The sequence below is a fragment of the Oryctolagus cuniculus genome, chromosome Y (assembly GCF_051225735.1).
Source record: "Oryctolagus cuniculus isolate XC-2025 breed Fujian yellow rabbit chromosome Y, ASM5122573v1, whole genome shotgun sequence".
NCBI lineage: Eukaryota > Metazoa > Chordata > Mammalia > Lagomorpha > Leporidae > Oryctolagus > Oryctolagus cuniculus.
The window spans coordinates 1,126,970-1,145,482 of record NC_142889.1 but is presented as its reverse complement, the minus strand read 5'-3'; the positions used below and the strand labels follow the sequence as shown (position 1 = coordinate 1,145,482).

Below are 18,513 nucleotides of genomic sequence, written 5' to 3'. Positions count from 1 at the left end.
CAGGGCCACATTCGGGTTTCAAGGGCTCTATCCGGGTCTCTAGGGCTCCACCCCTGTCTCCAGGGCAACATTCGTGTCTCCACACCACATCCGGATCCTCAGGGCCACATTCAGGTGTCCAGGGCTACATTCGGGTCTCTAGGGCTACATCAGGATCTCTAGGGTCACATCTGGGTCTCCAGGCCCACATTGGGGTCTCCAGGGCTCCATCCGGGTCCAGGGCCACATCCAGGTCTCCAGGGCCACATCCGGGTCTCCAGGGCTCCCTCCAAGGCTACATCTGGGTCCCAGGGCTCCACCCGGGTCCCAAGGGCCACATCTGGGTCCCCAGGGCCACCAACAGGTCTCCTGGCTACATCGGGTTCTCTGGGCTCCATCCGGGTCACTGGGCTCCATCCGGGTCTCTGGGCAACATCTGGGTGTCTGGGCTCTCTCCGAGTCTCTGGGCTCTCTCCAGGTCTCTGAGCTACATCCGTGTCCATAAGGCTCCATCCGAGTCTGGGCTCCAACCGAGTCTCTGGGCACCAGCAAGGTCCCTAAGATCCATCCGGGTTCCTAAGGCTCCATCCGGGTCCCTAAGGCTCCATTCGGGTCCCTAAGGCTCCATCCGAGTCTCTGGGCTCCATTAGGGTCTGTGGGATCCATCCGGGACCCTAAGACTCCATCCGGGTTTCTGGGCTCCATCCAGGTCCCTAAGGCTCCATCCAGGTCCCTAAGGCTCCATGCGCGTCCTTAAGGCTCCATCCGGGTCTCTGGGCTCAATCCGGGTCGCTAAGGATCCATTCCGGTCTCTGTGCTCCACCCGGGTCTCCAGGGCCACATCCGGGTCATTGCGCTCCATCTGGGTCTCTGGGCTCCATCCAAGTCTCTGGGCTCCATCCAGGTCTCTGGGCCCCATCCGAGTCTCTGGGCTCTATCCGGGTCTCTGGGCCACATCGGGCTCTCTGAGCGCCATCCGGGTCACTAGGCTCCATCCGGGTCTCTGGGCCACATCGGGGTCACTGGGCTCCATCCGGGTCTCTGAGCTCCATCCGGGTCTCTGGGCCACATCGGGCTCTCAGCTCCATTCGAGTCTCTGGGCTCTCTCCAGGTCTCTCAGCTACATCCGGGTCTCTAAGGCTCCATCCTCTTCTCTGGGCTCCATCCTAGTCTCAGGGCTCCATCCGAGTCTCTGGGCTCCATCCGGGTCCCTAAGGCTCCATTCGGGTCTCTGGGCTCCATCCGGGTCTCTGGCCTCCATCCGGGTCTCTGGGCTCCATTCGAATCTCTGGACTCCATCCAAGTCTCTGGGCTCCATCCGGGTTCTTAAGGCTCCATCTTGTGTATAAGGCTCCCTCCGAGTCTCTAGGATCACTCCAGGTCCCTAAGGCTCCATCGAGGTCTCTGGGCTCCACCAGGGTCTCCGAGCCACATCCGAGTCCCCATTGCCACATCCGGGTCCCCAGGGCCACCTCCAGGTCTCTGGATTCCATCGGGTTCTCTGGGCTCCATCCGAGTCTCTGGCTGCATCCGGGTCTCTTGGCTCCTTCCGGGTACCTAAGGCTCCATCCGAGTATCTGAACTCCATCCGGGTCCCTAAGACTCCATCCGAGTTCCTAAGGCTCTATCTGGGTTCCTAAGGCTCCATCCGAGTCTATGGATTCCCTCCGGCTTGCACAGAGCGGGGCGGGGAGACTACAACTCCCAGAAGCCTCAGCGGCGGCGGCGGCGACGCTCTACGTGTGGGCTGTACTGGCCTGAGTGACAGGTAGCCGACCCAATGGCTTTCCCGGTCTCAGACTCCGGACCGCTCAGACGCGGGGTGGGTGTGTGCTTCCTGTTTCGGAGGCGTCTGCTCGGGGCGGAAATTCTATATGTAAGAGCTGAGAAAGCTTTCTTTTCTTTCAAAAAAAAAAAAAAAAAGCTGTGAGGCCTAATTTTCCTGACCTGAGCTATCATTTTCCTGTTATCATCTGTGGGCCATATTTCCTGGTTTCATATTGCCCAGCCACGCTAGGCTTGAACTGGGCGGAGCGTGGAGACCACAACTCACAAACGCATCAGCGAGAGCGTCGCTTTGCGTCTGGGCTGGACTCGCCTGAGTGACAGGTCCGCAAGCCAATGGCTTCACGCGTCTCAGACCCGGGGGGGCCAATCAGATGCTGGGTGGTTGCGGGCTTCCTGTTTCTGCGGCTCCAGACGGACGTGGTCTTGAAACAAACCACGTTCAACCCAGCTCACTTCTCTCTTTTCTTGAAAATAAAAGCTCTATGATCTAATTTTCGGACCTAAGTTATCATTTTTCTTTTATCATTTTTGGGCCATCTTTCCTGATTTCAAATTGTGCAGGCACACTTGCCTTGTCTGAACGAAGCCCTGAACTACAGCTGCCAGGAGCCCTAGCGGCGGCGGATGCGGCGCTCTACGACTGGGCTGGGCTCGTACGAGTGACAGGTAGCACAGCCTATGGCTTCTCCGGTCTCAGACTCGGGGACCAATCAGAGGCTGGGCGGGCGTGTGCTTCCTGTTTCAGCGGCTCGGGGCGGAAGTGGTGCTGAACCGCATTTCACACAACTCTTCCTCTCTTTTCTTTTAAAAAAAGCTCCTTGATCTAATTTTCCTGACCGAAATTATCATTTTGCTTTTATCATCTGTGGGCCATATGTCCTGGTTTCACACCGTCCAGCCACAGTAGGCTTGGACAGGGAGGAGCGGGGAGACTACAACTCCCAAACGGCTCAGCGAGAGCGTCGCTTTGCGTCTGGGCTGGACTCGCCTGGGTGACACGTCAGGCAACCAATGGCTTCCCCCTGTCTCAGACCCGGGGGCCAATCACAGGCCGGGTTGGTGTGTGCGTCCTGTTTCTGCGACTCGGGGCGGACATGGTCTTGAAAGGAACCCCGTTTCAACCCAGATCTCTCCTTTTCTTGGAAAAAAAAAAAAAAGCTCTATGATCTAATTTTCCTGACCTAAGTTATCATTTTTCTTTTATCATCTGTGGGCCATATTCTCTGGTTTCACATTGTCCAGCCACGCTCGGCTTGCACAGAGCGGGGCGGGGAGACTACACCTCCCCGAAGCCTCAGGGGCGGTGGCGACGCTCTACGTGTGGGCTGTACTGGCCTGAGTGACAGGTAGCCCACCCAATGGCTTCCCCGGTCTCAGACTCCGGACCACTCAGACGCGGGGTGGGTGTGTGCTTCCTGTTTCGGAGGCGTCTGCTCGGGGCGGAAATTCTATATGTAAGAGCTGAGAAAGCTTTCTTTTCTTTCAAAAAAAAAAAAAAAAGCTGTGAGGCCTAATTTTCCTGACCTGAGCTATCATTTTCCTGTTATCATCTGTGGGCCATATTTCCTGGTTTCACATTGCCCAGCCACCCTCTGCTTGGACAGGGTGGACCGGGCAGACTACAACTCCCCAAAGCCTCAGCGGCAGGGCGCTCTGCGGCTGGGCTCGTCTGAGTGACAGGTCGGGCAGCCATTGGCTTCACGCGGTCTCAGACTCCGTTGCCAATCAGATGCTGAGTGGTTGTGTCGCCCTGTTTCTGCGGCTCGGGGCGGAAATGGTGTGGAAAGGAACCGCCTCGAGCCACGCCCCTCGCGGCTCCTGACTGGACGCGGGAAGTGACGTCTGCGCGCACCACGCGGCAGTCGTCCCGCCCATGTCCAGCTCGGACCGGACGGGGCAGCTTCGGGTCTGGGTCCCGCACGTCCCTGGCAGCCCCTGAGCGGGCGCGTACCCGCCTGTCCGTCCGCCAGAACCTCGCCCTGTAGCTTGGCCCTGCCTGCCCTTGTCTGGGAGGAGGAACGCGCAGTAGGAGCCCAGAACCTGTCTTCTGCCACGCTGCCTGCCCGCGCCCAGCACGGGCGGGACAGGCCGGACTGTTCCTCCTCATCCAGCAGAGCCAGTCAGGGCCGGGCAGAGGGCGAGGTTCTGAACCTAGACCTGCGCCTCACTCGTCCAGGGAGGCCAGGCAGCCACCGGCGAGGAAGGAGGTGGCGTTCTGAGCGCGCACTGGAAAAAGTCATTAGCGGCAGTGCAGAGGGCGGGAGGAGGCGCCCTCCGGCAGCTTCCGGGTCGCGTTAGGGGCAGCAGGAGCGCTAAGGGGGTGGGGTGCTGGCGGGAGACTGACAGGATCCCGGTCCAGTCAGGGGCAGGCAGCACCGCCAAGGGGGTGTGGTTTAGGCGGGAGACTGACAGGTTCCCCGTCCAGTCAGGGGCAGAAGGAGCGCCAAGGGGGTGGGGTGCTGGCGGGAGACTGACAGGATCCCGGTCCAGTCAGGGGCAGGCAGCACCGCCAAGGGGGTGGGGTTTAGGCGGGAGACTGACAGGTTCCCCGTCCAGTCAGGGGCAGAAATAGCGCCAGGAGGGTGGCGTTTATGCGGGAGACTGACAGGTTCCTCGTCCGGTCAGGGGCAGAAGGAGCGCCGAGGGGCTGGGGTTTAGGCGGGAGACTGACAGGATTCCGGTCCAATCAGGGGCAGGAAGGGGAGCTAAGGGGGTGGGATTCTGGCGGGAGACTGACAGGTTCCCCGTCCAGTCAGGGGCAGAAATAGCGCCAAGAGGGTGGGGTTTAGTCGGGAGACTGACAGGTTCCCCGTCCGGTCAGGGGCAGAAGGAGCGCCGAGGGGGTGGGTTTCTGGCGGGAGACTGACAGGTTCCCTGTCCAATCAGGGGCAGAAATAGCGCCAAGAGGGTGGGGTTTAGGCGGGAGACTGACAGGTTCCCCTTCCAGTCAGGGGCAGAAATAGCGCCAAGGGGGTGGTTTTCTGGCGGGAGACTGACAGGTTCCCTGTCCAGTCAGGGGCAGAAATAGCGCCAAGAGGGTGGGGTTTAGGCGGGAGACTGACAGGTTCCCCGTCCGGTCAGGGGCAGGCAGGGGACCGCTAAAGGGGTGGGGTTTAGGGGGGAGACTGACAGTTTCCCCGTCCAGTCAGGGGTAGAAGGAGCGACGAGGGGGTGGGGTTTAGGCGGGAGACTGACAGGATCTCGGTCCAATCAGGGGCAGGCAGTGGAGCCTAAAGGGGTGGGTTTCTGGCGGGAGACTGACAGGTTCCCGGTCCAGGCAGGGGCAGGCAGGGGAGCTAAGGGGGTGGGTTTCTGGCGGGAGACTGACAGGTTCCCCGTCCAGTCAGGGGCATAAGGAGCGCCGAGGGGCTGGGGTTTAGGCGGGAGACTAACAGGATCCCGGTCCAATCAGCGCAGGCAGTGGAGCCTAAAGGGGTGGGTTTCTGGCGGGAGACTGACAGGTTCCCGGTCCAGGCAGGGGCAGGCAGGGGAGCTAAGGGGGTGGGTTTCTGGCGGGAGACTGACAGGTTCCCCGTCCAGTCAGGGGCAGAAGGAGCGCCGAGGGGCTGGGGTTTAGGCGGGAGACTGACAGGATCCCGGTCCAATCAGGGGCAGGCAGGGGAGCTAAGGGGGTGGGGTTCTGGCGGGAGACTGACAGGTTCCCGGTCCAGGCAGGGGCAGGCAGGGGAGCTAGGGATGCGGGGTTCTGGTTGACGACGGGCAGCTTTTGGTCCGAGTCAGGAGCTGGCAGGGGAGCCAAGGAGGTGGGGTTCTGGCGGGAGACTGACAGGGTCCCGTCCAGTTGTGGGCCGGCAGGGGAGCTAAGGCCTTGGGGTTTGGGCGCAGACTGACAGGTTCCTGGTCCAGAACCTGTCAGTCTGTGGCCAGAACCCCACCTCCTTATCTGCTCTGCCTGCCCCTGCTGGACGAGGAATCTCTCTTTCTGCAGCCTGGACCCCACCTCGTCTCCTCTGCCTGCCCCGATGGGACCCGGAACCTCCAAGTCTGCAGCCAGAACCCCACCTCCTCAGCTCCCCTCCCTACCCCAGTGGACCTGGAACCTGTCAGTCTGCCGCTCAAACCACAGCTCACTGGCTCCCCTGACTGCCACTGACGGGACCGGGAAGCTCTCAGTGTACGACCAGAAACCCACCACCTCAGCTCCTCTGCCTGCCCCTGATGGACCCGCAACCTGTCAGTCTCCCGCCAGAACCCCACCTCCTTGGGTCCCCTTCCTGCCCCTGACTGGACCAGGAACCTGTCAGTCTGCGCCCAAACCCCAAGGCCTTAGCTCCCCTGCCGGCCCACAACTGCACCGGGAAACTGTCACTCTGCCGCCAGCACCCCACCCCCTTGGCGGTCCTGCCTGCCCCAGACTGGACGGGACCCTGTCAGTCTCCCGCCAGAACCCCACCTCCTTGGTTCCCTTTCCTGCCCCTGCCTGGACCGGGAACCTGTCAGTCTCCCGCCTAAACCCCACCCCCTTAGCTCCCCTGCCTGCCCCTGATTGGACCGGGAACCTGTCAGTCTCCCGCCAGAAACCCACCCCTTTAGGCTCCCCTGCCTGTCCCTGATTGGACCGGGAACCTGTCAGTCTCCCGCCTAAACCCCAGCCCCTCGGCGCTCCTTCTGCCCCTGACTGGACGGGGAACCTGTCAGTCTGCCGCCAGGACCCCACCCCCTGAGCTCCCCTGCCTGCCCCTGATGGGACGGGGAACCTCTCGGTCTGCAGCCAGAAACCCACTCCCTTAGGATCCACTGAATGCCCCTGACTGGATGAGGAACCTGTTAGCTAGCATCTAGAACCCCCACTCGCCAGCTCCCCACATGCCCCTGACGGTACTTGGAACTGTCAGGCTGCGGCAGGAAACCAGGGTCCTTAGTTGCCCTGCCTGTCCATACTGGGCCGTCCATACTGTCAGGCTGCAGCCAGAACCCCCACCCTCTTAGGCTCCACTGAGTGCCCCTGACAGGACCGGACACCTGTCAGTCAGCACAGAGAACCCCACCTTGTTAGTTCCCCAGCATGCCCCTGAGAGGACTGTGAACTCGTCAGTCTGTGGCCAGAACCCCACATCCTCAGCTCCCCTGCCTGCCCCTGATGGGACCGGGAAACCTCAGTCTGTTCAGAACTCCACCCCCTTAGCTCCCCTGCCTATCCATTCACGACCAGGAACCGGTCAGTCTGCCACCATAACCCCACCCCCTGAAGCTCCACTGAGTACCCCTGACTGGACAGGGAACCTGTCAGTCTGCAGCCAGAACCCCACACCCGTCGCTCCCTCGCGGGTCCACTGACTGAACCAGAAATCTGTCAGTTTGCTATCAAAACCCAGCCCCTTAGCTCTCCTGACGCCCCTAACGGCACCCGGAACCTGCCAGTCTCCCGCCAGAACCCCACACCCTTAAGCTCCTCTCGCTCCCCCTCTTCGTGGAGGAACGACACAGGACCCTGCACTGTTCTTTCGTCTGCTCAGCCCTCCCCGGGTTTGCTGCTGGTTCTTCCCGGGTTGGCTACCGTCCCTTCCACCTCCGTGGAAGGGCAGTTCCCCCTGGCCACTTTCCCCACTTCCACAGGGGAGCGGCACACCGCCGGCCGGCTCTCTCGGGGGCTGCACAGGTGTTCCCCTTAGATGTTCCCCTTAGATGTTCCTCTTAGATGTTCCTCGTGCATGCCGTCTCTCTCCTCCTTTATAGTCCTCCTCCGCCAATCCCAACTCGGCTGCCCACACCCCGAGTACGCTGCTCTCCAATCAGGAGCAAGTCCCACAGTTTATTGGTTGAACTGGAGGCAGCTGTGCGGAAGCTGTTTACTTCTCTCCCAGCGCCATATTGTGGGAGAGCAGATGCATAGAATAAGTCTTAATTCCAGTAACTCAGTCCAGTCCGGGCTGCTCCCCACAGATCCCCCTTTCTTTTTATTTTTTGGCGTTGATACGCGCCTGTCTTCGGTGTCCCGCGGCACACACTCTGCTCTACTTGCTAGAGTTGCCCACAGGTGCTTACAAGTCCTATCAATCAGGCAAACCGAATCCGGGTCCTCTCTTCGCCATGTTGTGAGGAGGTTTTTAGGCGCTGATGCGTGCCTGTGTTCGGTGACCTGCGGCTCACACTCTGGTCGAGCCATCTGCTGGTGCTTACCTCCTTAATCAGGCAGACCAAATCCAAGCCTCCTAATTGCTGTATTGTGGGGAGGCCTTACTGATGTTAATTCGTGCCTGTCTTCGATGACCTGCGGCGCATAAGCTGCTAGCCGCCCGCAGGTGCTCATCGCCTCACTTAATCAGGCAGACCGAATCCAAGCTCTCACATTGCAGTGTTGTGGGGAGGCCTTATTGATGTTAATTCGTGCCTGTCTTCGGTGACCTGCGGCGCATAAGCTGCTAGCCGCCGCAGGTGCTCATCGCCTCCCTAATCAGGCAGACCAAATCCAAGCTTTCTCATTGCCATGTTGAGGGGAGGCCTTTCTATTTCTCTATCTCCGGGCATTCCTATTTCTCCCATTTTACTTCTATCTTCCAGCATTCCTATTTCTCTCATTTTACTTCTAAACTTCTGTTTCTCTTATCCCTGCGGCTTCCCGGCGGTGCCCGCCCCGAGGCTGCTTCTCGGCGGCTTTCTGGCTCTGAGCTGCTTCAGCCCGCGCCTCTCTCATATGCGCGGCTCGGCTTTGCGCGCACACTCCACGGTCTCGCACTTAGCCCAGCGTTCCCTATCTACTTGAGCCCCGCACGCTCTGTCTGCGCGCGGCAGCCTCCGCGAGTCACACAGCGTAGCTTACGTCTCCGCCACTAGCATTCAATCTAAGTTCCCCGGGCTAGCCTGGCGAATTCAACCCAGCTCACGTCTCCGCCCCACGATTTGGCTTCCCGTCCTTTGCTCCCCGGGCTAATCAGACGGATCCCAATCTGGCTCACGTTTCAGCTTCTGGTTTCAACTTTTCGCCCCCTATTCCCGGGCTAACTTGAGAATCCCAAAGTGGCTTTCGTCTCTGCCTCGGCCTGCCCCCCGCGGCTTCAATTTCCCTAACATTTTTCTCTACCCGGTATGTTTCCCCAAGCTTTCTTCCAACAATACTCCTCCCTCATTTCTCCTGGCCTCTCCCCACAGTCCGCATCCGAGTCTGTTTGTTCTAGCTTTCACTTTCGCTTTCGACCTTAGAGATTTCTCCCAGCTTCCCCCCGTAGTCCGTATCTGAGTCTATGCCTAGGCTTTCAATAGCTTTTTCTGGCACCTTTTTCGTCCGGCTTTTCCCTAGGCTGTTTGCTAGTCTCTCTCTCCGGTATTTTCCCAGCTCTTCCCGTTTCTTCCCTCCTAAGTTTCATATCCGTCCTAAGTTTCCTATCCGAGCTAGGTTTCCTATCCGTCCTAGGTTTTCTATCCGAGTCAGGTTTCCTATCCGAGTCACGGCACCATTATGTCGCTCCCCCTCTTCATGGAGGAACGACACTAAACCCTGCCTAGGCTTCATATCCGAGTCACGGCACCATTATGTCGCTCCCCCTCTTCGTGGAGGAACGACACTAAGCCCTGCCTAGGCTTCATATCCGAGTCACGGCACCATTATGTCGCTCCCCCTCTTCGTGGAGGAACGACACAGAACCCTGCGCTGTTCTTTCGTCTGCTCGGCCCTCCCTGGGTTTGCTGCTGGTTCTTCCCGGGTTGGCTACTGTCCCTTCCACCTCCGTGGAAGGGCGGTTCCCCCTGGCCACTTTCCCCACTTCCGCAGGGGAGCGGCACACCGCCGGCCGGCTCTCTCGGGGGCTGCACAGGTGTTCCTTCAGATAGATGTTCCCCTTAGATGTTCCTGGTGCATGCCGTCTCTCTCCTCCTTTATAGTCCTCCTCCGCCAATCCTAACTCGGCTGCCCACACGCCGAGTACACTGCTCTCCAATCAGGAGCAAGTCCTACAGTTTATTGGCTGAACTGGAGGCAGCTGTGTAGAAGCTGTTTTCTTCTCTCCCAGCGCCATATTGTGGGAGAGCAGATGCATATAATAAGTCTTAATTTGAGTAACTTAGTCTAGTCCGGGTTGCTCCCCACACATTGTGGTTTCCATGGCATTACCCAGCACTTCCCTGAAGACTTGCTGCTTCATTCTGACGTGGGCACGTATGTTACAGTCATTAATTACTGTATTAAGTCAAGTCACAAAACTAATGAGGATTTGGACACAGAGTTGGGAAATGAGAATGTAATTTTGCCTGGATTATAGGATAATGATAAACATGGCCCAAATATGTACATAGAGAAGAAATTACAGCCTTCCACAGCTGCTTTCTGATAGAAAATACAGGTTTATATGTTCAATCAAAAGTTAGAGTAAGATAACCAAAGCATCACCAATGATAATATTTAGGCAGGTCTTAGTTCACTGTGCATTTCATTTTCAGCTCTGACATCTAAATAGGATGCTTTCTTTTCCTATGCCATAAAATGATCCTATAACTAAAGTTAGAATCTTTTGAAGTTCCTACATCAGTTCCTACATCCTACATCATAGGCTGAGTCAATAATGGGAGGCCATGTGAGAAAAGCTGGCCTTTTATCTGTGTAGGTAGAGTTGGTCTTTACACAGGATTGTTTGGGGGGCACTGTTGGAAGTATTAAAAATCAGCACTCATCTATCTTAGTGGTGCCTGTAATCTACCATCAGAGGGAAAAGTGCTGTCACTCCCCAAGAGTTCTCTGTTAAAACTCATGTACTACTGAGAAGGTGGCACGCTGAATCATCAACACCTGGGGTTGCGAATTGACTCAAAATGTATTAACAAGAAAATCACTTTCAATGCCATAAAGGAATACATTTTAGATCAGATGGATGTTGATGTCGAGGTGAGCAGATGCCTTGGAGAAATGGGATGCCACTATGGAGCAACAATGCCACAGTTATTGGTGATTTGGGGTGTTCTCTGTAGTTGGAGGACGCTGAGTCCCCCAGGCACATGGTCAGTCAAATAAGACACTGGAGGCGAACAATAGTTCCTTAATAACTTCACATGGGAGTATGCACTAAATCTAGGAGTAAGTTGCTAACATTTGGAGGGTCATAGCCACTTTAGTAAAGATAAGGACCTTTTTTTTTTTCTAAACAAGCAAAGCATAAAAGAGCTTAAATATCCTGGCATACAAGATACCCAGGCACTTTTTGAGAGGTTCAAAGAACCCTTGGATTTTCACCTAGTCTTCAGGTTAAGAACTGCTACTAAATATAGGATCATACCCAAAGAGTGCGTGTATCAGTTGTGTCCTTTAGGTTTTGAGTTTGTAGGGATCTATTTTTGTCAGTTTACTTAATTTTAGAGGCTAGAACATAATGCACGATGCTTAGATTTCAAGACAATATTAAGAGCCCTAGAACGTATGGCAATGACATCTTGAGTGTCTAGGCATATAACACACTGTTTTCTACTAATGCTCATAACTAAATTATCTATTTTTCAAAGTTGAGCATAGAGGTCCCAAAAAATAGCAAATTCCTGTAAATCATACAGCTAGCATTGGAACCAGAGACTCATTCCCAAGGGTGTTTGACTCTAAAGCCTGTATCTCCTATAGTATCAGAAGTAACAAGGATAGTGTTCAACACACAGGGTTCAGAGTAGGTGCCCCAAACTGTAAACAAACACTAATTCTGGTGGGGCAGAAGTGTTTAAAGCAAGAAGTAGTAAGGTAAGCCTTCTGTCTTTCAAAAAATTGTGGGAATTTTTTTTATCATATTAACAGATGGAAGCAAAAGCCACTGATTCAAGCTTCGGCACATGTAATTTAAGTCATATAAAAATCATTTCTTTGCAATGTCACTGGAACTTGTTATCCTTATAAAATCTAAAGACAGAATTCAAAATCTCTTCTGAAGGTCTTTTCAATTATTATATATCAATTGAAAATAAAAATAAAAAATAGAATGAGTTCTCAGCAGGCTGCCTAAAGGCAGGAGGTTAACCTAATGATTTTAGAATCTCTTCAGCCCTTTGATCCCTGGGATAGCAAAAATTTACAAGAAGTAGATATGCTCTGTAAGGTACATAGGCTATATGAAATTATAAATGAGATCTCCCTATTGGATAGAAAATTATTTCATTTTGAATTTAAACAGCTTTGTCAGATATTTATAAAATTTAAGACACTCCACGTTTTCATCTTTATATCTTATGCTCCTAAACACCCTCCTAAAAAGGTTCCTTCCAAAATGATACATCTTTGGAATTGTATTTATTTATGTATTTGACCTAAGTTGGGATAAATGAAGAGGTTATATGGGGTACAAGACAATAGCATTGAAACAGAAGTCCAAAATTTTGATCCTTGTCCTACCTTTCCTAATTATTTGACTCACCTAACTTCTAAAGGAAGCCATTTCATCAGTAGGACAAGGGTGTTGGACTAGATATTTTCAAAGAGACTTCAAATTTTAAAGAAAAATCTTATATTTTTATAAAGTCAGAATTCCCACAAAATTTTCAGAAGCAATAGGATTTAAATGAAGCAAACAAATATCAGCAAGAAGTAACATGGACAAGATGCTTTTCTCCAGTAATGCTCACCTTCTCCTTTTTTTTTTTTTGACAGGCAGAGTGGACAGTGAGAGAGACAGAGAGAAAGGTCTTCCTTTGCCGTTGGTTCACCCTCCAATGGCCGCCGCGGCCGGCACACCGCGCTGATCCGATGGCAGGAGCCAGGTGCTTTTCCTGGTCTCCCAGGGGGTGCAGGGCCCACGGACTTGGGCCATCCTCCACTGCACTCCCTGGCCACAGCAGAGAGCTGGCCTGGAAGAGGGGCAACCGGGACAGAATCCGGTGCCCTGACTGGGACTAGAACCTGGTGTGCTGGCGCCGCAAGGTGGAGGATTAACCTATTGAGCCGGGGTGCCGGCTTCTCCTTTTTTCTTTAATCTTGTCCACCACGAGCCCATTATGTCCTCACATTTACATTAATTTATTATATTGCATATATTGAATCCAGCAAATATTAGCTCTAGTTATTCCTTGGCCTCTAGTTAAACAGTCCTGTAACTCAAACAGGAGTATGGGAGTGAATCCTAAATTCTAACAATACTTGTGTCACACAATTCATTTGCAGAATTAGAGCCACTTCCATTTCCTTGTTTCCTACTTAGTCCAGTTATTTAATTTATCATGCATCCACTTGCCTAATTAGACTGGAACCCTTCCAGGGCAGGGGCCACATGTTATTCAGCTCTGGATCTTTAGGCTCAGCACAGTGACTGGCTCATTGAAAACCCTTCCAGGCCAATAATTAGATTCCTGCAGTTGAAATCTGCCAAGAATGTGTGTTTTCTTAAAGTGACATCTCCACTTCTTCTTCCCCAAGGATTTTTCCTCTGATTTCAGCAAATGCCCACAATGAAGGAATAGTCTAAATCAGCCTGCTGTAGGACAAACCCTGTCCAATCAAAAACAATTGTTAGGACATTCCAGAGCCTGTAATATGCTATCCCCAGGAGCCAGAGTTATAAGAAATGCCTCTGGATCTAGGTCAGAGGAGTGTGCTATCCTTCACCGTTGGGGAATGAGAAGCCCATCATCGAATAGAAGGAAAACCATAACAACAACCTGCTTTTCTTTCACCAGTGCTTGATGGCTGGGTATTTACCAGAGCAAACGCCACCCAAGGCCCAGAGGATTCGCTGAAGCAGCTGATACCCTGTGCTGCTTTTTATAACTCCTTCCCAGCACCATGCTCTACATATGTCCCATTTCATCAGGTCACATCAACTTAGGTCATGCTCAATTCTGCATCTTGTACCAAACAAATGCTGCACCATGCGGAATGTTCCATGTTTCCTTAAAAATGAAGTAGCATTAGGAAAAGTCCCCTGGTTCTTTTTGTAGACAATGACTTTGCCACCTTTTACAAACGAGCAACCTCTTGCATTTCACAAGACATTGGAGCTGTTGGCCATTAGCACATTGAGAAATTATTCAGATATAAGAGTGATGTAAACAAATGCATATATAGATATACTCAGTGTGGGGAGCAACTCGGACTATACTGTTACTGGAATTAAGACTTATTCTATGCATCTGCTCTCCCACAATATGGCGCTGGGGGAGAAGAAAACAGCTTCTACACAGCTGCCTCCAGTTCAGCCAATAAACTGTAGGACTTGCTCCTGATTGGAGAGCAGCGTACTCAGCATGTGGGCAGCCGAGTTAGGATTGGCGGAGGAGGAATATAAAGGAGGAGAGAGACGGCATGCACGGGGAACATCTAAGGGGAACATCTATCTGAAGGAACACCTGTGCAGCCCCCGAGAAAGCCGGCCGGCGGTGTGCCGCTCCCCCGCAGAAGTGGGGAATGTGGCCAGGGGGAACCGCCCTTCCACGGAGGTGGAAGGGACAGTAGCCAACCCGGGAAGAACCAGCAGCAAACCCGGGGAGGGCCGAGCAGACGAAAGAACAACGCAGGGTCCTGTGTCGTTCCTCCATGAAGAGGGGGAGCGACAACTCAGAGATGCATACACACAAATTTTAGAGTTGTTAAATGAGGTTGTGATGTTGACGAGTCTACAAATGTGTGAAAATTATTTGCAAGGATTTTCTTTGTAATAAAATTGAGAAAAGGGGAGATAATGCAAAAGACCTTTAAAATGTTAATAGTCACTCAATAAATTAAGTGCCTCTCATATACGGTATACTGTTAGCCCTTTAGAAAATGTTACAAAAGAGGCAAAACCAAGTATCTTGGCCTCGAAGAGTTTACTATTTTAAAAGTGCTGATTTTTTGAAAGCTTTTTAATGCTAGTTTCTTTTTATTTTTATCAACAATTATTGTATTTATTTATGGTGGACAATTACAGCTACTAGACTATATTTTTCTGCTACCTGTTTTTGTAAATAAAATTTTACTGAAATATAGCCACACTCAATTGTTTGCTTATTATCTATAGTTGATTTTGAGCTAAAAGGACAGAGTGGAGTAGATGCCGTAGAGGCAGTTCGGCCAGCAAAATTTCCAATACCCATTGTTGATTATTTCCAGAAAATACTTTCTGACATCTCCATCACTCATTCTCACAAGAATACTCGGAGATAAATCTGGTGTTTCTCATTTTCAGCGAAGGTAACTCAGCATTACAGGTTATGTAACTTAGTGACCAAATTTAGGTTTGATTTTATATTATTCCAAAAATCCATGTTCTTATGCTATACTCACATACAGACATAGCCAAAAATATAAGGCAGGAAAAAGTAAGAGCCTTACAGAGTCACAGAGAAACTGACATTAGAGTTCAGAAAAGGGAGACTATTTTGAGCCTGTTGTGGTAAAGATTTTGGAGAAGACCATGTAAATATAAAAGCAAAAATGGACTTCAGGAATTATTTTTCCCAAGCCCAAGCCAAATTAAAAGGTCAAAGTTGTATGTTTAGTTAGAAGCACAGCTGAGATTAGATTAGAACCAGGTCTCTACTCACCTAGCCCACGGTGTGTATGCTGTCAGTGACCATGCTGAACAATTGATTTTTTTTTTTTATGTGTAGTTAGTTACAGAATGGCAGAAGTGTGGGAATGAGAAAAAATGGAAATTTTTACATTATATTCAGTGATGATGGAACTAAAAAGCCTTACTTTCTCTATTGAAGCCACCAAAAACACATTTGTGGAGGCATTTATGCACTATCATCACCTGCCTACTATTCTATCAGACATTTTTATTGTGGAGACTCAGGCTTATGAAATCGTGGGAATTTCTGGCACTGTCCACCAACAGATTCAAATGATAAATAAAAAACCACAAAAGTCAAGTGTTCATATGATTCTGCCCTACAGAATCAGGCAGCTTTTGGCCAACAGAGATATGGTGAAGTGAACAGACACAGCCAATGGAGACTTACCTGATACTGTACAGCACTTTGCCATTTTTTGAAATCCGTAGCAATTTGTTGTCAGTGGTGACATCATGGAAGTTGGCACCCTTCTCATTGGCAAAGAACAAATCTGGTTTCCAAATGGAGTCTAGCATAGATGGGTCCAAGTCCAGGGAGTCATCTGGGTACTCACTGTATGCCAGCCGTGAATCATTCCATTGTTGTCTCAGAAAAATGTTCACTCGATAGTCCTACGGAAAAGTCACCCACAAGAGTCACTTACTGCCCACCTTGGCCTAAGCAGTCCATCTGCATTTCCCTCTCGCCCTTTTCTCTTATTGAATACAGATAGCACTGGGGTCTGGGTAAACCAGGCTGTATAAATATCCGTCAAAATAAACCACTCCTGTTAGGAGTGCAGACAGAGGGAGGAAAGAAACAAAAAAACGTAAGCAAACCAGAGCACCAGTTGGAACCTTTTGTTTAAACTACTCATCTGGGAGGAAGTCATACCAACCCCACCTTCTTTTGCTATGGAAAAGGTAACAATGAGTACACAAGTCAGCTGTGATGGCCTTAGTGTTAAATAAAACGGATTCATTTTCCAAATCGGGTTTGAAATGATCTTTAGTGTCTTTCTGCTTAGATGCTGGGGGCAGAAGGAAACCCACTCTGCAATTTTGGTAGTGAAAATCTTATGAAATGGTGAAATGATAGGGCAATATTTTTTGTATCCATCAGCAAAAACCTTAACATTTTTCACATTGACAAAATAATTCCCTCATAGCTACTTACTTTTGAAATTCTTAAATATTTCATCATTCCTCTGAATGCGTTGTATCTATACTAGCCATATTCATGCTTCCGCCAAACATTTTTTTCATGTATTCTCAAGCTGAACACTTTCTGACAAAGGTGTTCTCCCTTGTAGAAGCCTCAGGTACAACTCAGGCATTCCCACTTGTTCTGGGAGTTTCCTTCTGGGCTAGTTAATCAGTCTGGGTTAATGACTGCTCTCCTAGATACCTCTATTCAAAGGTCTTTAGGTTCACAGAGTGTGTTGCTTCATTTGATAATCTGGACTCTGAGGTTTCAGCCATGTTCTTTAGTCAGGTGAGACTATGGCTTCCGAGTCAATAGTTCTTGATAATTGTTGTTACTTGCAATGATATCTACTCATTTACTCTTATTCTCTTTTTAACTTTTTATCCTCATTTTCTTCATGTCCGCATATTTGGCACCTGGATTTTGGTATTGTTTATCTCACTATAATGATTTGTCCTGGCTTGCCTGAGATTCTCCTCAACCCCAGACAAACAAGGATGGTTGGCCACTCTACCAGGTGCTGTGAAGATGATCTCAGGATGGCCAGCTAGAGTTAATTCTCTCAGGACCAAAAGGAAAAGAATAGCTAAGTTGTAAAGATTCGGATGTATGGAAAAGAGCTTCAATGAATCCCTTTTACCAATTTACTAAACTATTCAAATTCCTGCGACTGTACGAGCAGTCAGAATGATGATCAGGCTCATAGAATATTTTGGAGCTAGAAGTTCTGGTAAAAGTATTCAGTGTTGGAAAAAACAAGGCTAATAATCAAATAGTTACGAACTACTAATTAATCATGGAAACCCAGATCATCAGGAAAGGCTAGGCTATTAAAAGAATATAATGAGCTTTTCCATTGCATAAACTTCTCCGTGGAAAAACTTGCTTGGGATTATACCAGATCTGCATAGCAAATTCTCAGACTCAAGAGGGTGCCATTTGGGGTCTAGTCTTACTTTCATCCCATCCTCTGTGCTCACTGGACCCCCCAGGGAATGGGCCCAGGGAACGGTAAAACCTCAGAATTTCCAATCACACAGATTAGGAATTGTCCAAAGTGACCAGAGGGTTGTAACTAGAAAGAGATTATTATCATTACAGTGTCTCATTGGGAACTGGAGTTACTGGAAACTTTGAAGTGTTGTGTGAATAAAGAATGAGAATTGGCCAGTGCTGCGGCTCACTAGGCTAATCCTCTGCCTGCCCTGGGTTCTAGTCCAGGTCGGGGCGCCAGATTCTGTCCTGGTTGCTCCTCTTCCAGGCCAGCTCTCTGCTGTGCCCGGGAGTGCAGTGGAGGATGGCCCAAGTGCGTGGGCCCTGCACCTTGTGGCAGACCAGGAGAAGCACCTGGCTCCTGGCTTCCAATCAGCGCAGTGCACCGGCAGCAACGCATTGGCTATAGCGGCCACTTGGGGGGTGAACCAATGGAAAAAGGAAGACCTTTCTCTCTGTCTCTCTCACTGTCTAACTCTGCCTGTCCAAAAAATAAAAAAAAAAAAAAGAAAAAAGAAAATTGTGAGAATCAAAGAAGGGGCTATTAAGCATAGAACAATCCAATTTACATATAAGTATACATTAGGTACATCAAGTGTGAGATTTTCTTAAGGTTTCCTGAGGAGGAATGCAGCTTCTCCAGTGTTTGACACTTATTGTCTTTTCTTTCCCTGGAGTATCCCAGTTATCTTTAACAAAAGTATTTGTGAGGAGCCTGTACGCTTGTTTGAACAGGGTGTAGAATAGAACAGAAGAAGATCCTACCCCTCAGCCCATTATGGAGATAGAGAAACTCTAAGTATGGGAGATAATGATGAGTGGAAATGACAGATGAAAAGTCTCTTGGGCCATTGGGAGGCCAGTGAACCTCCCCTTCCTCAAGAATTAATCTTAGAGCAGAAGAGACCATGAGAAACCAGAGAGCATCAGGCAGCAAAATTGCCATTAGGACATCCTTGCAAACCTCCCTTGAGTTAAAGATGCATATTGAAAGACTCTAGAGACTATTACATTAGTATCATACAATAGGAAAACAATGACCTTTAAGAAAAGTATCTCAATATATTCATAGTGTTTTCTCGATTTCTATTTTGA

The 18,513-nt window shown here is 50.6% G+C and overlaps 1 protein-coding gene across 2 annotated transcripts in view; it reads right to left on the bottom strand.

Annotated features, from left to right (window-relative positions):
• Window positions 1–15,302: 15,302 nt before the first annotated feature.
• The window catches only part of LOC149119093 (glycine receptor subunit alpha-2-like), a 53,837-nt gene continuing 50,626 nt past the window's right edge, over window positions 15,303–18,513 (bottom strand). The window contains exon 4 of one of the 2 annotated variants that reach the window (XM_089325047.1): window positions 15,303–15,851. In XM_089325047.1, coding sequence (XP_089181173.1) covers window positions 15,624–15,851 — 228 coding nt within the window. In that variant the 3' untranslated portion in view covers window positions 15,303–15,623. The remainder of the gene's footprint in view (window positions 15,852–18,513) is intronic. The other variant, XM_089325046.1, reaches the window with a different exon arrangement.